Raw genomic sequence first — 17,413 nt, 5'->3', positions numbered from 1 at the left:
TCCCCGTGTGTTTTGGCACCTTTTCTCGCTGGGCAGACAAGTGCCTACATCTAAAATTAACGAAAAAAAAATTTAAAAATAAAGGAAGAAAAAATCTATTTGAAATCTCTGTGTTAATTGTTTTTATAATTTTGGAAAACATTGATAGAAGGACGTAAAATGGGAGACGGATTGGATGCTCTGTCATTTTAGCAAAATCTTTGCTCTTAATAATTCATGTGTCTTTGTTAGCGTAGGAAAACATATAACCACACAGAGGCGATCATATGCGGTTCTTTATTCCAGCGCGCGGGACACCGGGGTGATAATACACCCAAATCTGATGTCCAAAGCATACAGAGTCGATTCGTGATTTTTATAGTTTAAATTATACACATGTTAACTAACCCCCACCCCTAGATACTGATTATCCTATTCCTTAGTTACTATCTTAAATCATACCTACGCTTCTACCCTGATCCACACTTGATTTGGTTAAAACAATAGCATGGAGCTGTTTACCGAAACTGACGCTTGTTCCCAGCTAGCTGCGTCAAGTTCCAGTTGTACGTTCTCTACTTTCCTCCCCCTATACATTACTCAATCTAGAAATTATATTTTTTAACCCTCCACCAACATTCCCCCCTTTGAAAGTATTTTCACTCTAATATACTAAGTGTAAATGCTTTCACTTAATACAGTCCATTAGGCTTCAGAGTTCATACTGGATGTTCATCTTCAAGTCCTTTGTTGTCATAGGCTTTGTCCGGGATGTTGTTGCGGATTGAAGGTGCTGGGTTCCGTGCTAATGCCTTCATTATGGTCCTGTTCTAAGATGCCTTTTTCTGTATTTCTCTCTTCAGGATTCTGTAAACTAACCAAATTACTAAAAATATAATCAGTAAAATTATCAGATTTTCAAGGATAGACTTTATCCATGAACTCACATTCCATCCTAATCCTTCAAAGATTTTACCCAACCAGCTAGTAGCTAAATCCTTTTGTTCCTTTTGTGCCTCATGCTCTATTTGTTTTAACTGACTGATGTCATGTTCTACATCTGCAGTTACATTTGGGATGTGGATGCAGCAATGGTCGATTTGTCCCTTTAAATATCCACACACTCCGTGTTCTTTCAAAAGTAACATATCTAAAGCCAAACGATTTTGCAGGGTCATTTTGGTGGTGGCCTGTAATTGCACATTGAGTTCCCTAAATCCCTCTCGTGTGATTCTTGCTAATCTGTCTACCTGACCTGTGAGTCTATATAGCATTTCTCTATTTCGATAATTTGCAATGGGACCAAACAAGGATTCTAGGGCCCACCCAATCTTTACTCCACTAGAGGGTTCCTTCCAAGTGTCATCTGGGTTCTCGTCTTCTGAGACGTCTCGCTTTGCTTTTATTTGCAAGGCTTCACTGCTCCTGTTAAATGGGGATTTCTTCCAAATTGGACATAAAGTGGGAAGGCCCAGGGTGATTTCTCTTACCTCCCTGTCCATAGGCAAGTGTGTTGTCCATGTGCCATCACTCATTGCCCATACAAATGGTCCTGGACTTCGAATTGTACTCCTGCTACATCCTACTATAATCTTAGAATCTATTTTGCCTTGTTTGTGTTTAATTTTCCTGCAGGCACAACCAATTCGTAAGGCTATTGCCAATGGTGACCACTGTTTCATTTCTAGATTGTCAGAGGTGCAATCATAAATTTTCTTACATACCCACCAACTTACCTTATTTGCCTCTTTCTGACTGCTAGTATCAGTATTTGCCACTGTGGGATCTGTCTCATTTTCAGAGCCTTTCCATTTAATGCACCAGGGTGTGCTTTCCATATATTGGAATTTCTGGAGGATGCTCACAGACCATGCACTGTCCCAAGGTTCCAGTCCTTTCCAATCCTTCTCTTCACATTTCCACACCACAACACTTTCTGTAGCGTTGTCCCTGATCTTTTGATAGCGTAGAAACCAACATTGCCATTTTGCAAGGTCTTGGTCCTTAACCCACCACTCTATGATTTGTCCCAATTTGCCATTACTAAGAATGCACTCTGGCTTTCTCATGGGTTGCATATAGGAATCCTCTGTTATCTTCCAGTATTCTCTGACCACCACCCTTGACTCTGGTACTTGTTTACAGTTAATTGTTTTGTTCCCTCCTATTTCAGGTAATTTTGATGTTATTATTCCCCAGCTTACTGGGTCCCCTGCTGCCTTTGGTATTGGCAGGCAGGCCGTTATTCTGCTGGTATTATGCATTTTGGCAAAGTCTCTGACCAATCCAATCATTACATTCTCAGCCCGAATTTCATTAGAAATTTCTATTACTTGTGTTTTTGCCTGTATCTCTCTCTTCATTCTAGAATGAAGAGTTGTTAGTTGACCCTTCTGTATCCCATATCCCAAAGTAACAGCAATCCCTACTGGTGACATTAGTATCCATGAAATTAACATTACCCACAGGAAGAGCATGAGCACAGTTACCAATACCATTTGAACAGTTACAGACGTTTCAGCCTCAGCTTTGTTGGTCCAAAAGTTTCTACAGCCCACGACTGGACTCCACGAGGGACCTTCTTCACACGCGTGTAGTGTATCCAGGGTTCCACTCCAGCCACTTTGACTGCTGTAAAGGTGGTTAGCAGTACCTGATGGGGACCAGTCCACTTCTCTTTTAGTGGTTCTTCGTTCCAGGTTTTGATGTATACCTCATCTCTTGGTTCGATATTGTGGACTGGATTCTCCAGGGCCAGTGGTCTGTTCCACACGAGAACACTTCGGAGCCGAGCTAGAGTTTTCCCGAGGGACAGAACATAATTATACACATCTTGTTTCCCTGTGACATGAACATTTGGATTGGGGTTAGGAGATTCATATGGTTTCCCATACAATATTTCATAAGGACTAACTGACATCCCACTCCTAGGCTTTATCCGAACCCTCAGCAATGCTATCGGCAAAGCCTGTGGCCACTGCAGTTTGGCTTCCTGGCATATTTTACTGATCTGCCTCTTCAGTGTCTGGTTCATTCTTTCTACTTGCCCACTTGACTGGGGTCTCCACGGTGTGTGGAGGTCCCAAGATATTCCCAATAACTTGCTTACCTCTTGTACCACTGTGGCTATGAAGTGTGGGCCTCTGTCTGATGATATCCCTAGGGGCACCCCAAACCTGGGAATGATCTCCTGTAATAACCACTTAACTGTTTCCTTTGCTTGGTTTGTGCGACAGGGAAGGGCTTCTGGCCATCCAGAAAACGTGTCAACCCCTACTAACAGGTATTTGTATCCCCGAGTTTTTGGCAGTTCTGCAAAATCCACTTGCCAATAGTCTCCTGGTTCTATTCCTATCCGAATTCTGCCTAATTGTGCCTGTCGTCTAGCTACGGGATTGTTTTTCAGACAGATTTCACATTTAGACATTACTGACTTGGCCATTGTTTGCATCCGTACTGAGATTAGGTATTGTCTTAGCCACTTTACCAACGCCTCTGCACCCCAGTGACACTCATTATGTTTTACCTGTAAAATTTCTCTCATTACCAAAGGAGGTACCACTATTTGCCCTTGTGCGGTTACATACCACCCTTCTGCGTTCTTCTGTGCCTTCAGCAGTTGTGCTAGTCTGTCATCTTCGATTGTATAGTTTGGCTTCGGAGGCAAATTAAATTGAGAGATATTAAGTCTTGATGGTATCAATGCCATTGTTTTCTGCACCTCTCGCGCTACCTAACGGGCTGCCCAATCTGCTTTTCGATTTCCTTCACAAATTTTGGAGTTGCCTGATTGATGTGCCTTGCAGTGCATGATTGCTACTTGTTCAGGTTTTTGTACTGCATCTATCAATTGTAGGACTGCATCTTGATGTTTAATATTCGTCCCTTGGGAGGACAGCAGTCCTCTTTCTTTCCATAAAGCTCCGTGTACATGCACTACTCCAAAGGCATATTTGGAATCAGTCCAAATATTCACTGTCTTCCCTTCACTCAGCTCGAGTGCTCTGGTTAATGCGATTAGTTCTGCCCTTTGTGCAGACGTGTTAGGTGGTAGTGATTTTGCCTCTATTACTACATCAATTGTAGTTACCGCATATCCCGCGTATCTGGCTCCGTTCTCCATGAAGCTGCTTCCATCTGTAAAGAGTTCCCACTCTGGTTGCTCCAGGGGGACATCCTTCAGATCTGTTCTTGCTGAATAAGTGTGCTCGATGACTTCTAGACAGTCGTGCTCTAATGGGCCTTCCTCAGCTGTGGCACCTAGAAATAGAGCTGGATTCAAGAGGTTAGTTGTTTTTAGTGCAACATCATCCTGCTCAGTCAGGGTTACCTGAAACTTCATCATCCGGCTTGGAGAGAGCCAATGGCCCCCCTTTTGTTCCAGGACTGTAGTTACCATGTGTGGCACATAGACATCTATGTGTCTTCCCATTGTGAGCTTCCTGGCTTCATGTATCAGCAGCACGGTAGCTGCCACTGCCCGCAGACATGAAGGCCATCCGGCACTTACGTTGTCGAGTTGTTTGGAAAAGTAACCCACCGGCCTTTTCCAGCTTCCCAGTCGTTGGGTCAGGACTCCCAGTGCCAGTCGCTGCCTTTCATGCACGTACAGCTGAAAGTCTTTAGACAGATCAGGTAACCCCAAAGCAGGAGCAGTTGTCAGTGCTTCCTTTAACTTCTGGAAGGCCTCTTTCTGTGGTTTGCCCCAGGTGAACGGCTGCGTCTTCTGAGCCTCGTACAAGGGTTTTGCAATCAGTCCATAGTCCATGATCCACAGGCGACACCACCCTGTCATTCCGAGGAAGATCCGCAGCTCGTGTAGATTCTGAGGCTCTGGAATAGCACAGATAGCTTGAATACGATTAGTACCCAGTTTTCTCTGCCCTTGTGAGATTTCACATCCCAGGTAAATCACAGTCTGTTGGGCAATTTGTGCTTTTTCTCTGGATACCTTATACCCTCCCATTCCTAGTGAATTTAAGATCTCAATGGTTACCTTTATGCAGGTCATTTCTTCCTCTGTTGCAATCAAAATGTCATCTACATACTGGAGTAATAAATATTGGTCTCTTGGTACTTGCCCTTCTCTGGTCCAGATTTCCAGTTCTTTTGCCAGTTGACTTCCAAAGAGAGTGGGCGACCCCTTGTACCCCATCGGTAATCGACTCCAGGTGAGCTGAGTTTTTCTTCCACTTTCTGGATGTTCCCACTCAAAGGCAAATAGTTTCCTACTTTCTTGGTCAAGGGGTATACAGAAGAAAGCATCTTTTAAGTCAATTACAGTAAACCATTTATATATCTCTTTTATGGATGCTAACAATGTATAGGGATTGGCAACCACTGGATGAATGTCTTTTGTTATTTCATTTATACCTCTTAAATCCTGTACAAGTCTATACTCACCATTGGGTTTCTTCACTGGGAAAATTGGGGTGTTGTATTCTGATTTACATTCCTCTAGAATTCGATATTTTAAAAATTTATCAATGGTCTTTGCTATTCCCTGTCGTGCTTCTGGTTTTATAGGGTATTGTTTAATTCGTACAGCCTTTGCTCCTTCTTTTAACTCTACATGTACCGGTTGTGCCAATTTAGATTTTCCAGGTACATCTGTTTCCCAGACAGAGGGAATTACTGCATCTTCTACTTCTTTAGGAATATTAGAAATTGGTTTTTCTTTTATCATCAAAATCTTTCCTGTCTTAGACTCCGGAATTTTCATTACGAGTTCACCATTCTCAAAAGTAATTACTGCCTCCAGTGCTGCCAGTAGATCGCGCCCTAAGAGCGGAGTTGGGCAGTCTGGCATGTATAAGAATTCATGGGTCAAGATCTTATCTTCAAAGCTCAATTCTAGGGGTTGCAAGAATGGCCGTACCTCCTCCTTCCCTGTGGCTCCAACGACTGCTGCTGACTTGTTCCCAATTTGCCCCTCAAGATAATTTAGTACAGAATGTGTGGCCCCCGTGTCAATGAGAAAATCTACGTCTTTTCCTTCTAAATGCAAAGTCACCATGGGCTCTCTTGATCCTGGCTCCCTCTCATGTAAAACCATGACCCTGGCTACACCCTCCAGCTGATGCTCACCACTTTGATTAAACATACTGTCTAACTGAGGCTGACCATTCTGGCTAAACCGGTTTGGACACTCCCTTTTCCAGTGTCCCTCCATCCGACAATATGCACACTGATTCAGACCTAATCTACCATGACCAGAACCTCTGCCAAAGCCACCTCTATTAACGCCACGACCACCTCTACCACGTCCTCGCCCCTGTCTCTGTAAGACTGCCAAAAGGCTTTGCCCCTGTTTCTTGACAATTTCTCTGTCCCTGTTATTATAAACTTTCCAGGCAACCTCTAGGAGTTTATCCAAGTTTCTTAACTCTTCACCTTCCAGTTTCTGTAGCTTTTTCCTAATATCTTCCTGTGCCTGACCCAGAAAAATAAAGGCAAGCTGAGTTCTTCCTTGCTCACTGTCTACTTGAAGATCAGTATATCTTCTAGCTGCTTCCTTAAGTCTTTCTAGAAAGGCAGTGGGAGATTCTTTCTTTTCCTGTCGAATTTCATACAACTTAGACCAGTTCATACTCTTAGGTATTGCCTGTTGAACACCAACTGAAATCCACTCCTGATATCTCTTTAGCCTTAACATATCCACTCCAGAGGGGTCATTAGCATCCCACTCTGGGTCTGCAGTGGGAAAATTATAATCCAGTGTCCCTGTCACCAAACCATTTCGTATGTCTTCTCTAGCTCTTTCTCTTGCTGCTCGAAGAACCATATCTCTCTCTGTCTCATCCATCAGAGTGTCTAATATGACATGAATATCTTCCCAATCAGGGTTCTGAGTTTTCATTATCATCTTAACCACACGAGCTACCTTATCTGGGTTTTCTCTATACGTTCCGGCTGATTGTTTCCATATAACTAAATCAGCAGGTGAAAAGGGTACCTTTACAAAGACGGGTCCATTAGTTCCCACCCCTTGCCTTAGTGGTGCAATAATCGTTCTCTTTTGTTTGCCTGATTTTAATATACCCTTTCCTGCCTGAGGCCACTCCAGGGCCAGTTTTCCTCGTGTTCGGTGAGCTACTGGGGCGTCTAGTTCATCTGCTTCACTGTCACTACTTTCCATTCTATCTGTCTTCTTCACATTCCCCCTTTGCTTCCGCCTCACAATCACATCCTGGACAGGTGAATCGGGGAGGGGAGGATACAGGGGGGCAGACGGGCCAGAAGCTGGTGAAGGAGGTGTAGGTGGGAGCGGAGGGTACCCTTGAGCTGGTGTTAGAGGGGGGATAAATCTTTCAGCGGGTGTGGGCGGGGGAGCAGGATAGCTTTGAGCAGGTGTATGTGGAGAAGGGGGGGTTCTCTGAGCCAGCGGAGGAGGGACCGGCACCTGGGCAGGCAGAGCAAGCGGAGGAGCGGCTGGCACAGGCAGAGGAGGATCAGCAGACAAAGGTGGGGGTGAAACATATTGTGCTGGCGCGAGCGAGGGGTGTGTAAGAGAATCAGGTGGGGTCAGGGTGAGCGGGGTAGAACTTGGTGTTGAGGGGGCCGTGGTGGTTCCAGGAGCCATGGGAGATACCAATAATTCCGATTCCAGTTCATCTCTTTTTCCCCCTAAAATTTCACTTAAAACTGCATGTTCCATACAATGCTTATTTTGGACGCAAGCCAGACACTTATTATTCTCAAGCTTCATTGCTTTCATTTTGTCAAGCCACAAAACCGGTTTCTCAAGCAAGCACAGAAATAAGTCAATATATGGTAATTGTTCTACCCTTCCATCTTGTGTACAAAGCAATCTAAGTTGCATAATAACCTTCACATCAAAAGACCCGTTTTTCGGCCACCTCTGATTTTCAGGCAAAGCGTATTTTGGCCAGTGAACATTACAATATTCAATCAACTTATCTTTTCGTAATTCCTGACCGAAGTTCCCCTCTTTCCAATGTGCCAACAAACAACCCAACGGAGAAGAACTTGGTATAGAGGCATTATTGCTGCCCAAAACCTCTTTTAACCCTTTTAGTTTCTCCATATTACAGATACATAAAAACCACAGATGCCGAACCTGCAACGCTTTCGCGATGTCTGACGGACGGCTGCCTAGGCAATACCACCAGGAATTCTTTTTGCCCAACCAAGCGTAGCTTTCGCTGCGTCTTAATGGCAGGCCCCCAGACCAGAGAATAAAGAACCTTACCTCTCACCAGGGGTCGTTGTGAGCGGCGAGGGTCGCGGCGCCGATGGGCTCCCCGAGAAATCACCCGGTGCCGGCTGGAGCGTGATCGGGTCGCGGGGTCCTGGCTGCGCCCACAAGGTCCCATCTGGGTCGCCAAAAATGTTAGCGTAGGAAAACATATAACCACACAGAGGCGATCATATGCGGTTCTTTATTCCAGCGCGCGGGACACCGGGGTGATAATACACCCAAATCTGATGTCCAAAGCATACAGAGTCGATTCGTGATTTTTATAGTTTAAATTATACACATGTTAACTAACCCCCACCCCTAGATACTGATTATCCTATTCCTTAGTTACTATCTTAAATCATACCTACGCTTCTACCCTGATCCACACTTGATTTGGTTAAAACAATAGCATGGAGCTGTTTACCGAAACTGACGCTTGTTCCCAGCTAGCTGCGTCAAGTTCCAGTTGTACGTTCTCTACTTTCCTCCCCCTATACATTACTCAATCTAGAAATTATATTTTTTAACCCTCCACCAACATCTTGATTTCACTGCCACTATTTAAAGCTGAAATAGAAGCTGGAAATCATTAGAGTTATCAAAGCATAGGATGTATATATTTAATGAGGCTCATGCCAAATGATATAGGATATTTTATCATCAGCATGAGAAGAAGTTAAAAACAAAAATATCTTACTCCTCTGTGAATTAATATCCAGTTTTTGCTCATCAATAATTCATCTAGTTCTTATGGCTACTACGCAGTGTGAGTTCTGTGTCCTAGATCTGAATAAAGTAAAATTTCTGCCCCAATTTTCACAAAGAATTATATAATTTCTTGACCGAAAGATTTTAGGCGCATACAGAAACTGTACCTAGAAGGACTTCGATTTTTTAATTTTACTTTTTTGGTTTGTTTTACAAGTTTTTGCTCTTTGGAGGTGTGTTGCATTCTGACACTTTGGCTTTAACTGCAGAACTGTGAGGAAGTATTGCAATAATACCTGTGAAAGCACACATCAGTCAAATGAAATACACTATTATTTCAGGCAATTTGGGTTCTGGTTGCACTCATGGAATTAGATGGCTGAGTATCAGCTGTTCAGACCTTGAGGGAGGATAATCAAAAGGCCCTGAATAACTTTGTAACTCATAGCAGAAGTGAACAAAATGATAAGCAATGTCATCTGAATGCTGATAGCATATCAGCAGGTAACTCTCAAGCAATGAAGTGCCAACCTTTTGGTTGACAGGGTAACGCAGGCACAGAAATTAGTGTTGAATGCACTTGCAGCTAGGTGAGTTAACTGGCCATATGCTCTTGGAAATTAGGGAGTAAACTTGAAAGGAAGTCTAATGTTTATTCTCCTCCTCAGTAAGTTGGGAGCTTTCAGATATAATGTATATCATTGGAAGGACTTTTTTTTTTATCTTTGAACCTAAACTCTTTATTAGAAAGTTTATTCTAAATTAATTCCACTTAACTTCTGGCACCTTCCTGATGAGTCTAACCTAGGCACAAAAATGGCATAAGCTATTTCTGTACTTAACAGAATGACACCTCAAGAGAGAAATTTAAATGAGATAAGTTCTGAGTCATCCTGTGGAGAGCCTACTTCTCTCCAACAGGTATAGACACAAATATCTGTTTGAAGACTAAATTGAGATGGAATAAATCCAGGTTTTGTGCTGTTTTAAGCAAATGGAGGCTTAAAACCATTCAGAACTGTGTCAAGTTAATTGGGAAAGTACTAGCAGGATTGCATAAGAGTATAAGCAGTGTATTGCCTGTTTAGTTCTGTCTTTCTGGTGCTACACAGTAAAATCAGAATGTCATCTTTCCTTTGCCAAAAAAAAAAAAAAAAATTACAATGTGGTCTACCAAGTCATAAAGCAATATTTCCCTGAGCAGGGAAGCAGAGTAAAAATCTGTCTCACAAGGATATGAACTTTGTAGCAAAGCACTTCTACCAGACTAGAAGATGTGAATATGAAAGGACAAAAGATCCCACATTGACTGGCTTGGCTGCATTGATTGTTTTATCTGTTCACAGCACTGCTAAGGCTGCTCTAAAGATCAGAGGTACCTAACTGTTGTATTACCTACCTGAAAGTCAACCTCTGGAGAGCGATTCCACTCATTCTGAAGTAGCTGCCTGGTCCAACCTTCCCTTACTGAACCACAGCTTCTTCAGGCATATTTTACTCTGTGCAAAGAGACCTTGAGACCAAGATGCACATTTTTGGGATCACCCTGAAAAATTTTACTGTCTGATAGATGCAGCTGAGAAGTAGGACTTGCAAAATACAGGGCTAATAATTGATGTTCTGCCTAATCTAACCTCTAGCCAACTCAGGTCTCATCAGTCATCTGGGAAAGAGTTGGTGTCTTGGGTTGAAAAATGTAACCAAAAATGTGTATTCTATTTTCATCTGTTGAAACCGGTTGGGGGTACTGTTCTTCTCTCCTCCTGTACCCATCCTCCTCCAAGGGACATCACCTGTGAATGGGCCATTGAAGGCCTCTCACATGACTGATAACATCACCTCATTCCATTGTGGGATGCTCCACCCAGTGGGAGGAGCCAAAGCCTTTCAAGCGGTATAAAACCAGCAATCCCAAACACTAATGCAGCTGGTTTTGCTACTGAATTCTTGGAGGGAGACCAGACCCATCTCGCCAGCACTGGACCCTTTGTCCTACAGGATCATCTCTACTCCACAGAACAACATCTGTTACTCCAGGAAGACTCATTTGGACTGCTTCCAACACCCTGACAACAGGGTGTCAGGTTGTATCTCTGACTCTAATTTAACTTTGTTTGTTTGCTTGGTTTTGTTTGTTTGTTTTTGTACTACTGCATTTGTATTTTTTAATATTCCTAGTAAACAACTGTTATTCCTAGTCCCATATTTTTGCCTGAAAGCTCCTAATTGCAAAACTGTAATAATCTGGAGGGAGAGGGTTTTTACATTCTCCATTCAAAGGGGAACTCCAGTTTCCCTGACAGATACCTGTCTTTCCAAACCAAGACAGTTGGCTTTCATTGCTTTTTGGAACAGTATAGATCTTATATTGTCAAGTTGAGATCTCCCATCTCAGTGCTCTTTCTTTTGCTTAGTTTTTTTATACATTCTACTGCATTGGTATTTCTGTCCTAGATCCTTGTGATGGTATTACCATCTCAACACTTCTCTTTCTCCATTTGCACTCTACTTATCTTGCCTGGCTTTGCCTTCTGTAGTCTGTCACAATTCAGCAACAGTGTTTGTGATAAAACTTGGTGAATATCATACAGACACTCTGCAAAGAGATTAGCTTTGAATTACAGGTCACTCAATCCCTGATGACTAATCACCTAAGGGCTTGACTCAGAAACCTAAATCTAGGCCTATAACTACCATTAAGGGTAACTTAGCATGTAGTTATCATTAAAGAACAATATCAGTCTCCACTCCCTCTCCTCAGGTTTGTTCGAAGTAGGTGCTGTTCTCCTATCTAAAAAAGGTCTTCTTACATAGGTTCACTAACCTTCCTAAATTTGATGGGAAGTAATGAAATGCCTGCTCTCTTGGCTGCTCTGAAAATGTTGATTTGCCTCAATCTCTTTGAAAGCAGTTATTTCTCCTCTTTGTTTATCAAGGAAACCCTTTAGTACAAGATATTTAAGGCTGTGGAATGCCTCAGCTGCAGATTCAGATATTCTTGTCCTGGTTTTGGCTGGAATAGAACTAGTTTTTTTCACAGTGGAGGTGTTTTGGATCTGTGCTGAACACAGTGATGGTAATAGAAATGGTTTTTGTCTGGTTGAGCAGGGCTTATAGAGAGCCAAGGGCTTTTCTGCTTTTTGTACTGGCACACTGGTGAGGAAGTTGGGGCTGCAGAGGGAAGTTGGAAGGACACACAGCCAGGGCAGCTGACTCTAAGTGACCAAAGGATATTCCAGACCGTACAAGATCATGCTCAGCATTAAAGTGAGGGAAAGAAGGAGGAAGTGAGGAACATTTGGAGTGATAGCATCTGTGTTCCTAAAGAAACATTTATGTGTGATGTGCCCCAGCTCTCCTGGGGATGGTTGAACACCTGTCTGCCCATGGGATGCAGTGAATTAATTCCTTGTTTTGCTTTGGTTGTGTGTGTGGTTTTTGCTTTCCCTGTGTAAACTCTTTTCAACTCAACTCACAAGCTTTCCAGCTTTTAGTCTTCCAATTGTCTCCCAAATGCTTGTGGTGGAAGAGTGAGAGAGCTGCTGCGTGGGACTTGCTTGTTGGTTAGAGTTAAAACCCCAACATATTCTCAGGTGTGCTGTAACACAAGAGTCATGTAAGTGAATATCCTCCCTCAGTTGGCAAACTCTCTTCATATTACAAACTGTCAAACAGAAAGCATTCCCCTTTTTTTTTTAGTGGAAATTACCAGAATCACTCCTTATGCTTCTCCAGATGGAAATCATGTAAATGCTGTCTTAATTACAGACAGTGTGAGATTCCACCTAAAGTACTGTGTCCAGGTCTGGAGTCCTCAGCACAGGACAGACATGAATCTGTTAGAGTGGGTCCAGAGGAGGGCCACAAAGATTATTCTGTGACTGGTGCACCTCTCCTAAAAAGACAGGCTGAGAGATGAGAAGGCACTAGGGAAACCTTTTTGCAGCCTTTAAGTACTTAAAGGAGATTAAAAAAAAAAAAAAAAAAAAAGAGGGAGAGTGACTTGTTCAATGGAGAGACAGTGATAGAACAAAGGGTAACCATTTTAAACTGAAACAGTAGGGGTTTAAATTAGGTTTTAAGTGGAAATTCTTTGTTCAGAGGGGAGTGAGACACTAGAAGTTTTTGCCCAGAGTTGTGCCCAGAGGTTGTGGATGCTCCATCTATGACAGTGTTCAAAGCCAAATTGGATGGGTCCCTGAGCAATCTGATCTAGTGGCAGGTGTCCCAGGCCATGGCAAAGAACAGGGGTACTGGAATAGATGATGATGAAGGTGCCTTCCCACCCTAACTATTCCTTGATTCTATGTTTATGCAGCTTTTTGATTAAACAAGTCAAGTACAGTCTTATTTCTATTATATAGCAAAGCAAGGAACTAGACTCACTGAAAAAGTATCTCTACATATTCACTATAAATTAAGTTATGCCAATTGCATTACATATCATGTGGCATAACTAAATTTTATTAATACCAAAAAAATCCTTTTTGAAGTCCATTTATTTCTTTGACTGGTCAAAATTTCAAATCACAAGATTTTGTTTCCATAGGGATTAATTAGAAAAACAACTACTCTTGCAGTCCTCTGCCTTCTGCAATGCAAACTTTCAAAGACATTTGGTACTTAATGTAGAAATGAGTAGGCTGAACCCAACTGTTGGGTGCCCTGAGGTGGACATAAAAGTTGGGCTACGAACAACAAACAGAATTCTCTGGTGATGAGATATAACATTTTCCCAAATAAGGAAATTGTAACTGAGCTGCTCTGGTGTGTGGGATTTATAGGTAAGAAAGTGCATGGAGTTCCATCCTGAAAGGAATTATCTTTAAGTGACACAGAATTTTGCCCTTGAAAAAAGCATGAAGTCTCCTGATAACTGATTTACTCATCAGTCACTTGTTGGCCTCTGTAATGAACGCAAGCAGCATTGAACACTCTCAGTATCTTAATCAGGTTGCTATAATTTTCTACGTGTTACAAAGCAGGCTGTTGTCTTACTAATTGTGAGACTTATCAGAAAAGTCATTATTGGCAGGAAATTTTAGTAGTACCTGTGGCAGGTTTTGTCTAACATCTGAGGAAACTTTATCTCCCATTGTATTTGCATGCTAAAATATTATTAAGAGAATGAAATTACAGAGATGTCATGAGGTGAACAGGCCCAGGAGAAACACTCAGCTGCAGAGCACTATAAACTGAAAATTCATCCCTAAAATGCTTATAAAACTATCACATAAATGAAAAAAAGAAATTCCAGATAAAGTTTTGGAAATTTGGAAAGGAGACATAGTTGAAATGGTCTGAGGACAATAACAAAATTATTTGCACTGTGATGGAAATTATAACCAAGAAAAAAGGAAAGGAGAGGTATTGCATGGAGAATAAAAAAGATTGCACACAACTAAGCATGAAAGTTGTATAAAAGGGCAGGCCACAGGAAGTGAAAGTGCCATTTCCCTAGGAAACAATGCTCTGAGAAGGTAGGAAATTATTTAATATGTTTTGTTGTTTTTTTTGTTGTGTTATTTTCTTTTTTAATTTACATAGCTACTGGTAGGTAAAGAAAAGAGGCACTGTATGCTTTAAAAACCTTGCCTTCCAGCTAGGTTTTCTACAGGTTTTGTCAAGATTGAATGAGAATAAACCAATGACAGCAAAGAAGGTTTTTTTATTTTATCCACACAAATCTCTAAGTAGACAAGGATTATGGCAAGAAAATAAATAGAAGCCAGAAACAAAACAAATAAAGGAAGGTGGAGAAAATAAACAATTTTGACTGAACTAATATAACAGCCTCAGTTTTTTTAGGTCTCAAACAAGTAATTGTTAAGTGCTCCCTATATTGTATGCATAAGAATATTACAAATAAATACGATGCAATCCTCCTGTAGCCTTGTTCTTTTATCTGCTACAGGGGAAATGAATGTAAAAAGTATGTAAAAGTATGCCAGCAAAAGTAAATCTCAGTAGAACAGAAAGTCAAAAAGTAAGGAAAAATTTCTTACTTTTAGTTCTAAGAAATACTTAGTTGTCCATTTACATCCTCCCAAATGCTGTCTTTAGCAACACATCATGTATGCTATATTTTGTGCTCAGATGCCAAAAAGCATGAACAACAACAAAAAAATCCATCATGACAAGGGTGAAGAAAAATGTTAGCCTACACAACAGATTTTCTGGGAGTGTGGTTTTATAATACAAGATAGACAGAACTGGAAGTGATGTTCAAATCTGCATGCGTGTTTTGAGATTTTCTGCACTTACATATATATACCGACCCTGCTTGCAAGTGATAAGGAAATCCTACTCTTCTACAGAATAAAAAACCCCAACAAAATCATGGCCTATTGTTGTTTCAATCACATTTTCCTTGGATTTGTATATTTATTTTTTAACCTTATATATGCCAAAGAATTTCACTGATTTATTGTGTGGCAAATGCTAAGAATCTTAGTAATTAGTGAGCTACAAGCTGAAATTCCAGCCTGCCCTTTAGTTAAAACTGTGATGTGGATGGACATCAGGGTGGTGATGTTAATTGCAGGGTGCTCAGGAACTCCGCAGCCAGGGATCTGCATATCTGTGAGATAATTGATTGCAGACAAAGAACTTTTAACCAGTTGATTGACTGCACCACTAGCCAGCTTCATCATCAGGCATTTTGTCCAGAAGGATACTGTGAGAGACAGTATCAAAAGCTTTGCTGAAGGCCAAAATCTACTGGCTTTCCTAAATCACCTGAGTGGGTCACCCTGTCACATAAGGAAATCAGGTTCAACCAGCAGGACTTCCTCCTCATGCAGCTGTGCTGTCTGGTACCAATGACTATGTTGTTCTCCAGATGTTTTTCAGTACTTCACAGAATAACCTTTTCCATTATTTTATCAGATACTGAAGTGAGACTGATGGGCCTGAAACTTCCGGGGTCCTTCTTCTTTCTCTTTTTGAAAATTGGGACATTTGTCAGCTTCCAGTCAGCTGGGACCTCTCTGGACCCCAAGGACTGCTCAAAAATCAAGCAGTCCTTAAATCTGCTGATTTATATCCCATGTGAATCATCCCAAGGACCTCCAGGCAGCTTCTGCTGCAGAAACTGATCAAACTATACATAGAACAAATATTTTTAAAGAGCCAATAGAGAACTCCTCATAGAGGTACAAAAAAGGTCATGCAGAACAGCATTTGGTACATAGTTGAGATATTTGAGAAATGTTTTATATGTAGTTAGGGCAATTGATACCAGTGGGTTATTCATATCCTGGAGTGGTCACACAGGATCATGGAGCAGCTGGAATTTTAGCCAGCCCTGCTGAAGATGCCAGTGCAGTGATTATTGCAGTGGAGCCCCCCATTGCCATCAGACAACTATTGATCATGCTGTTCAAGAGGCTTGATTTCCCATATGAGTGTTATCATTTGCCAAGATCCCGAAAAATTACTTTTGCCTTTTAACAAACACTTTGTCCATGAGACTGTGAGTGCCTCCCTAAGATTTCACATACACATAATTACTATAGTAGGATTAATGTGTCTGGAAAAGTGCAGACCATTTTACTTATGTTTCAGGTCAAGAGTGCATTTGGAGCTGCAAGCGAATTAAAATTTCAGGGACAAAACCCAGACCTGAATTAAAAATGGCCTGGTCAAATGCAGTCTTTTATGAAATAGGATAGCAAAATTTGAAAAAAACAAGTTAAATGATTTACCAGGAAGTCATTAAAAATCTCCAGCTATGCATACTTTCCAGTTAATTGACCACCACTTTGAAAGAAGGCAAAGCATATAAGAACTGAAAACAGGTGGGTTTTAAATATGTGGATATTAAGATGTGTAGGTTTAGCTCAAATACTCCAGTTCTCTGGATCATAGGAAATTCATGGATGTGGCAAGGAGAGTCTTCTAAAAATGGATATTTGGTGCAATCAAAGAGGTACCTTCCCTAAACATAATGAAAGTTCTAGCATGCTTGATAAAAGGTCTATCTCTGGACTTTAATAGCAGAGTTATTATTATTCAAATCTCCTCTACATTTGAATTACTTTATGAAATGAAGAGATTTTTTTAAAAAAATCTGACCATTCGTGTGGTGTATCCCAAGGCTGGAGAGCTATTACATGGGGAGGAAAAATAAGATGATCTCTATATTTTTTATAAAAAAAAAATGTTTTTTACACATTTCAATTTAAAAACCATACATTTGCCACTTTTGACACACGAATGAATCAAGAAATTCTTGAGGTGTATCTGGGATTTCATTTTTACTAGTATATTTCTCTCTTCTAGGCCAGTGAATACCATCATACTGTTGGCATGCTGTGCTAAACCTCTCTGAAAATAACTTTTTACAAAGCATAGTTTTTTTCCTCTTCATTCATCAAGAAGGTGAAAATTACAATCTTGACTAATACTTCTTAGTAATCTTGACTTCAAAAATAAGGTAAATTTGAAAAATAAGATTTCATTTTTTTTCAAAAGAGTCAAAGAGTTAAAGATAAATATTTAACCCTTGTTAGAAGATCACAA

At 41.2% G+C, this 17,413-nt stretch overlaps 1 protein-coding gene across 1 annotated transcript; it reads right to left on the bottom strand.

Annotated features, from left to right (window-relative positions):
• Positions 1–257: 257 nt before the first annotated feature.
• LOC134546575 (uncharacterized) lies at positions 258–8,161 on the bottom strand. The gene has a single exon (XM_063389428.1). It carries the CDS (start codon positions 8,024–8,026, stop codon positions 3,713–3,715), a length of 4,314 nt encoding a protein of 1,437 aa, XP_063245498.1. The 5' UTR covers positions 8,027–8,161; the 3' UTR covers positions 258–3,712.
• Positions 8,162–17,413: the final 9,252 nt, after the last annotated feature.

Source organism: Prinia subflava, chromosome 2 (assembly GCF_021018805.1).
Source record: "Prinia subflava isolate CZ2003 ecotype Zambia chromosome 2, Cam_Psub_1.2, whole genome shotgun sequence".
NCBI classification, from domain to species: Eukaryota; Metazoa; Chordata; class Aves; order Passeriformes; family Cisticolidae; genus Prinia; species Prinia subflava.
Note: the sequence above shows the minus strand (reverse complement) of the source record. Positions and strands in the feature narration are given on the sequence as shown.

Coding starts and splice junctions, on each gene's coding strand:
- LOC134546575 (XM_063389428.1), bottom strand. CDS start 8,026: ATGGAGAAACTAAAAGGGTTAAAAGAGGTTTTGGGCAGCAATAATGCC.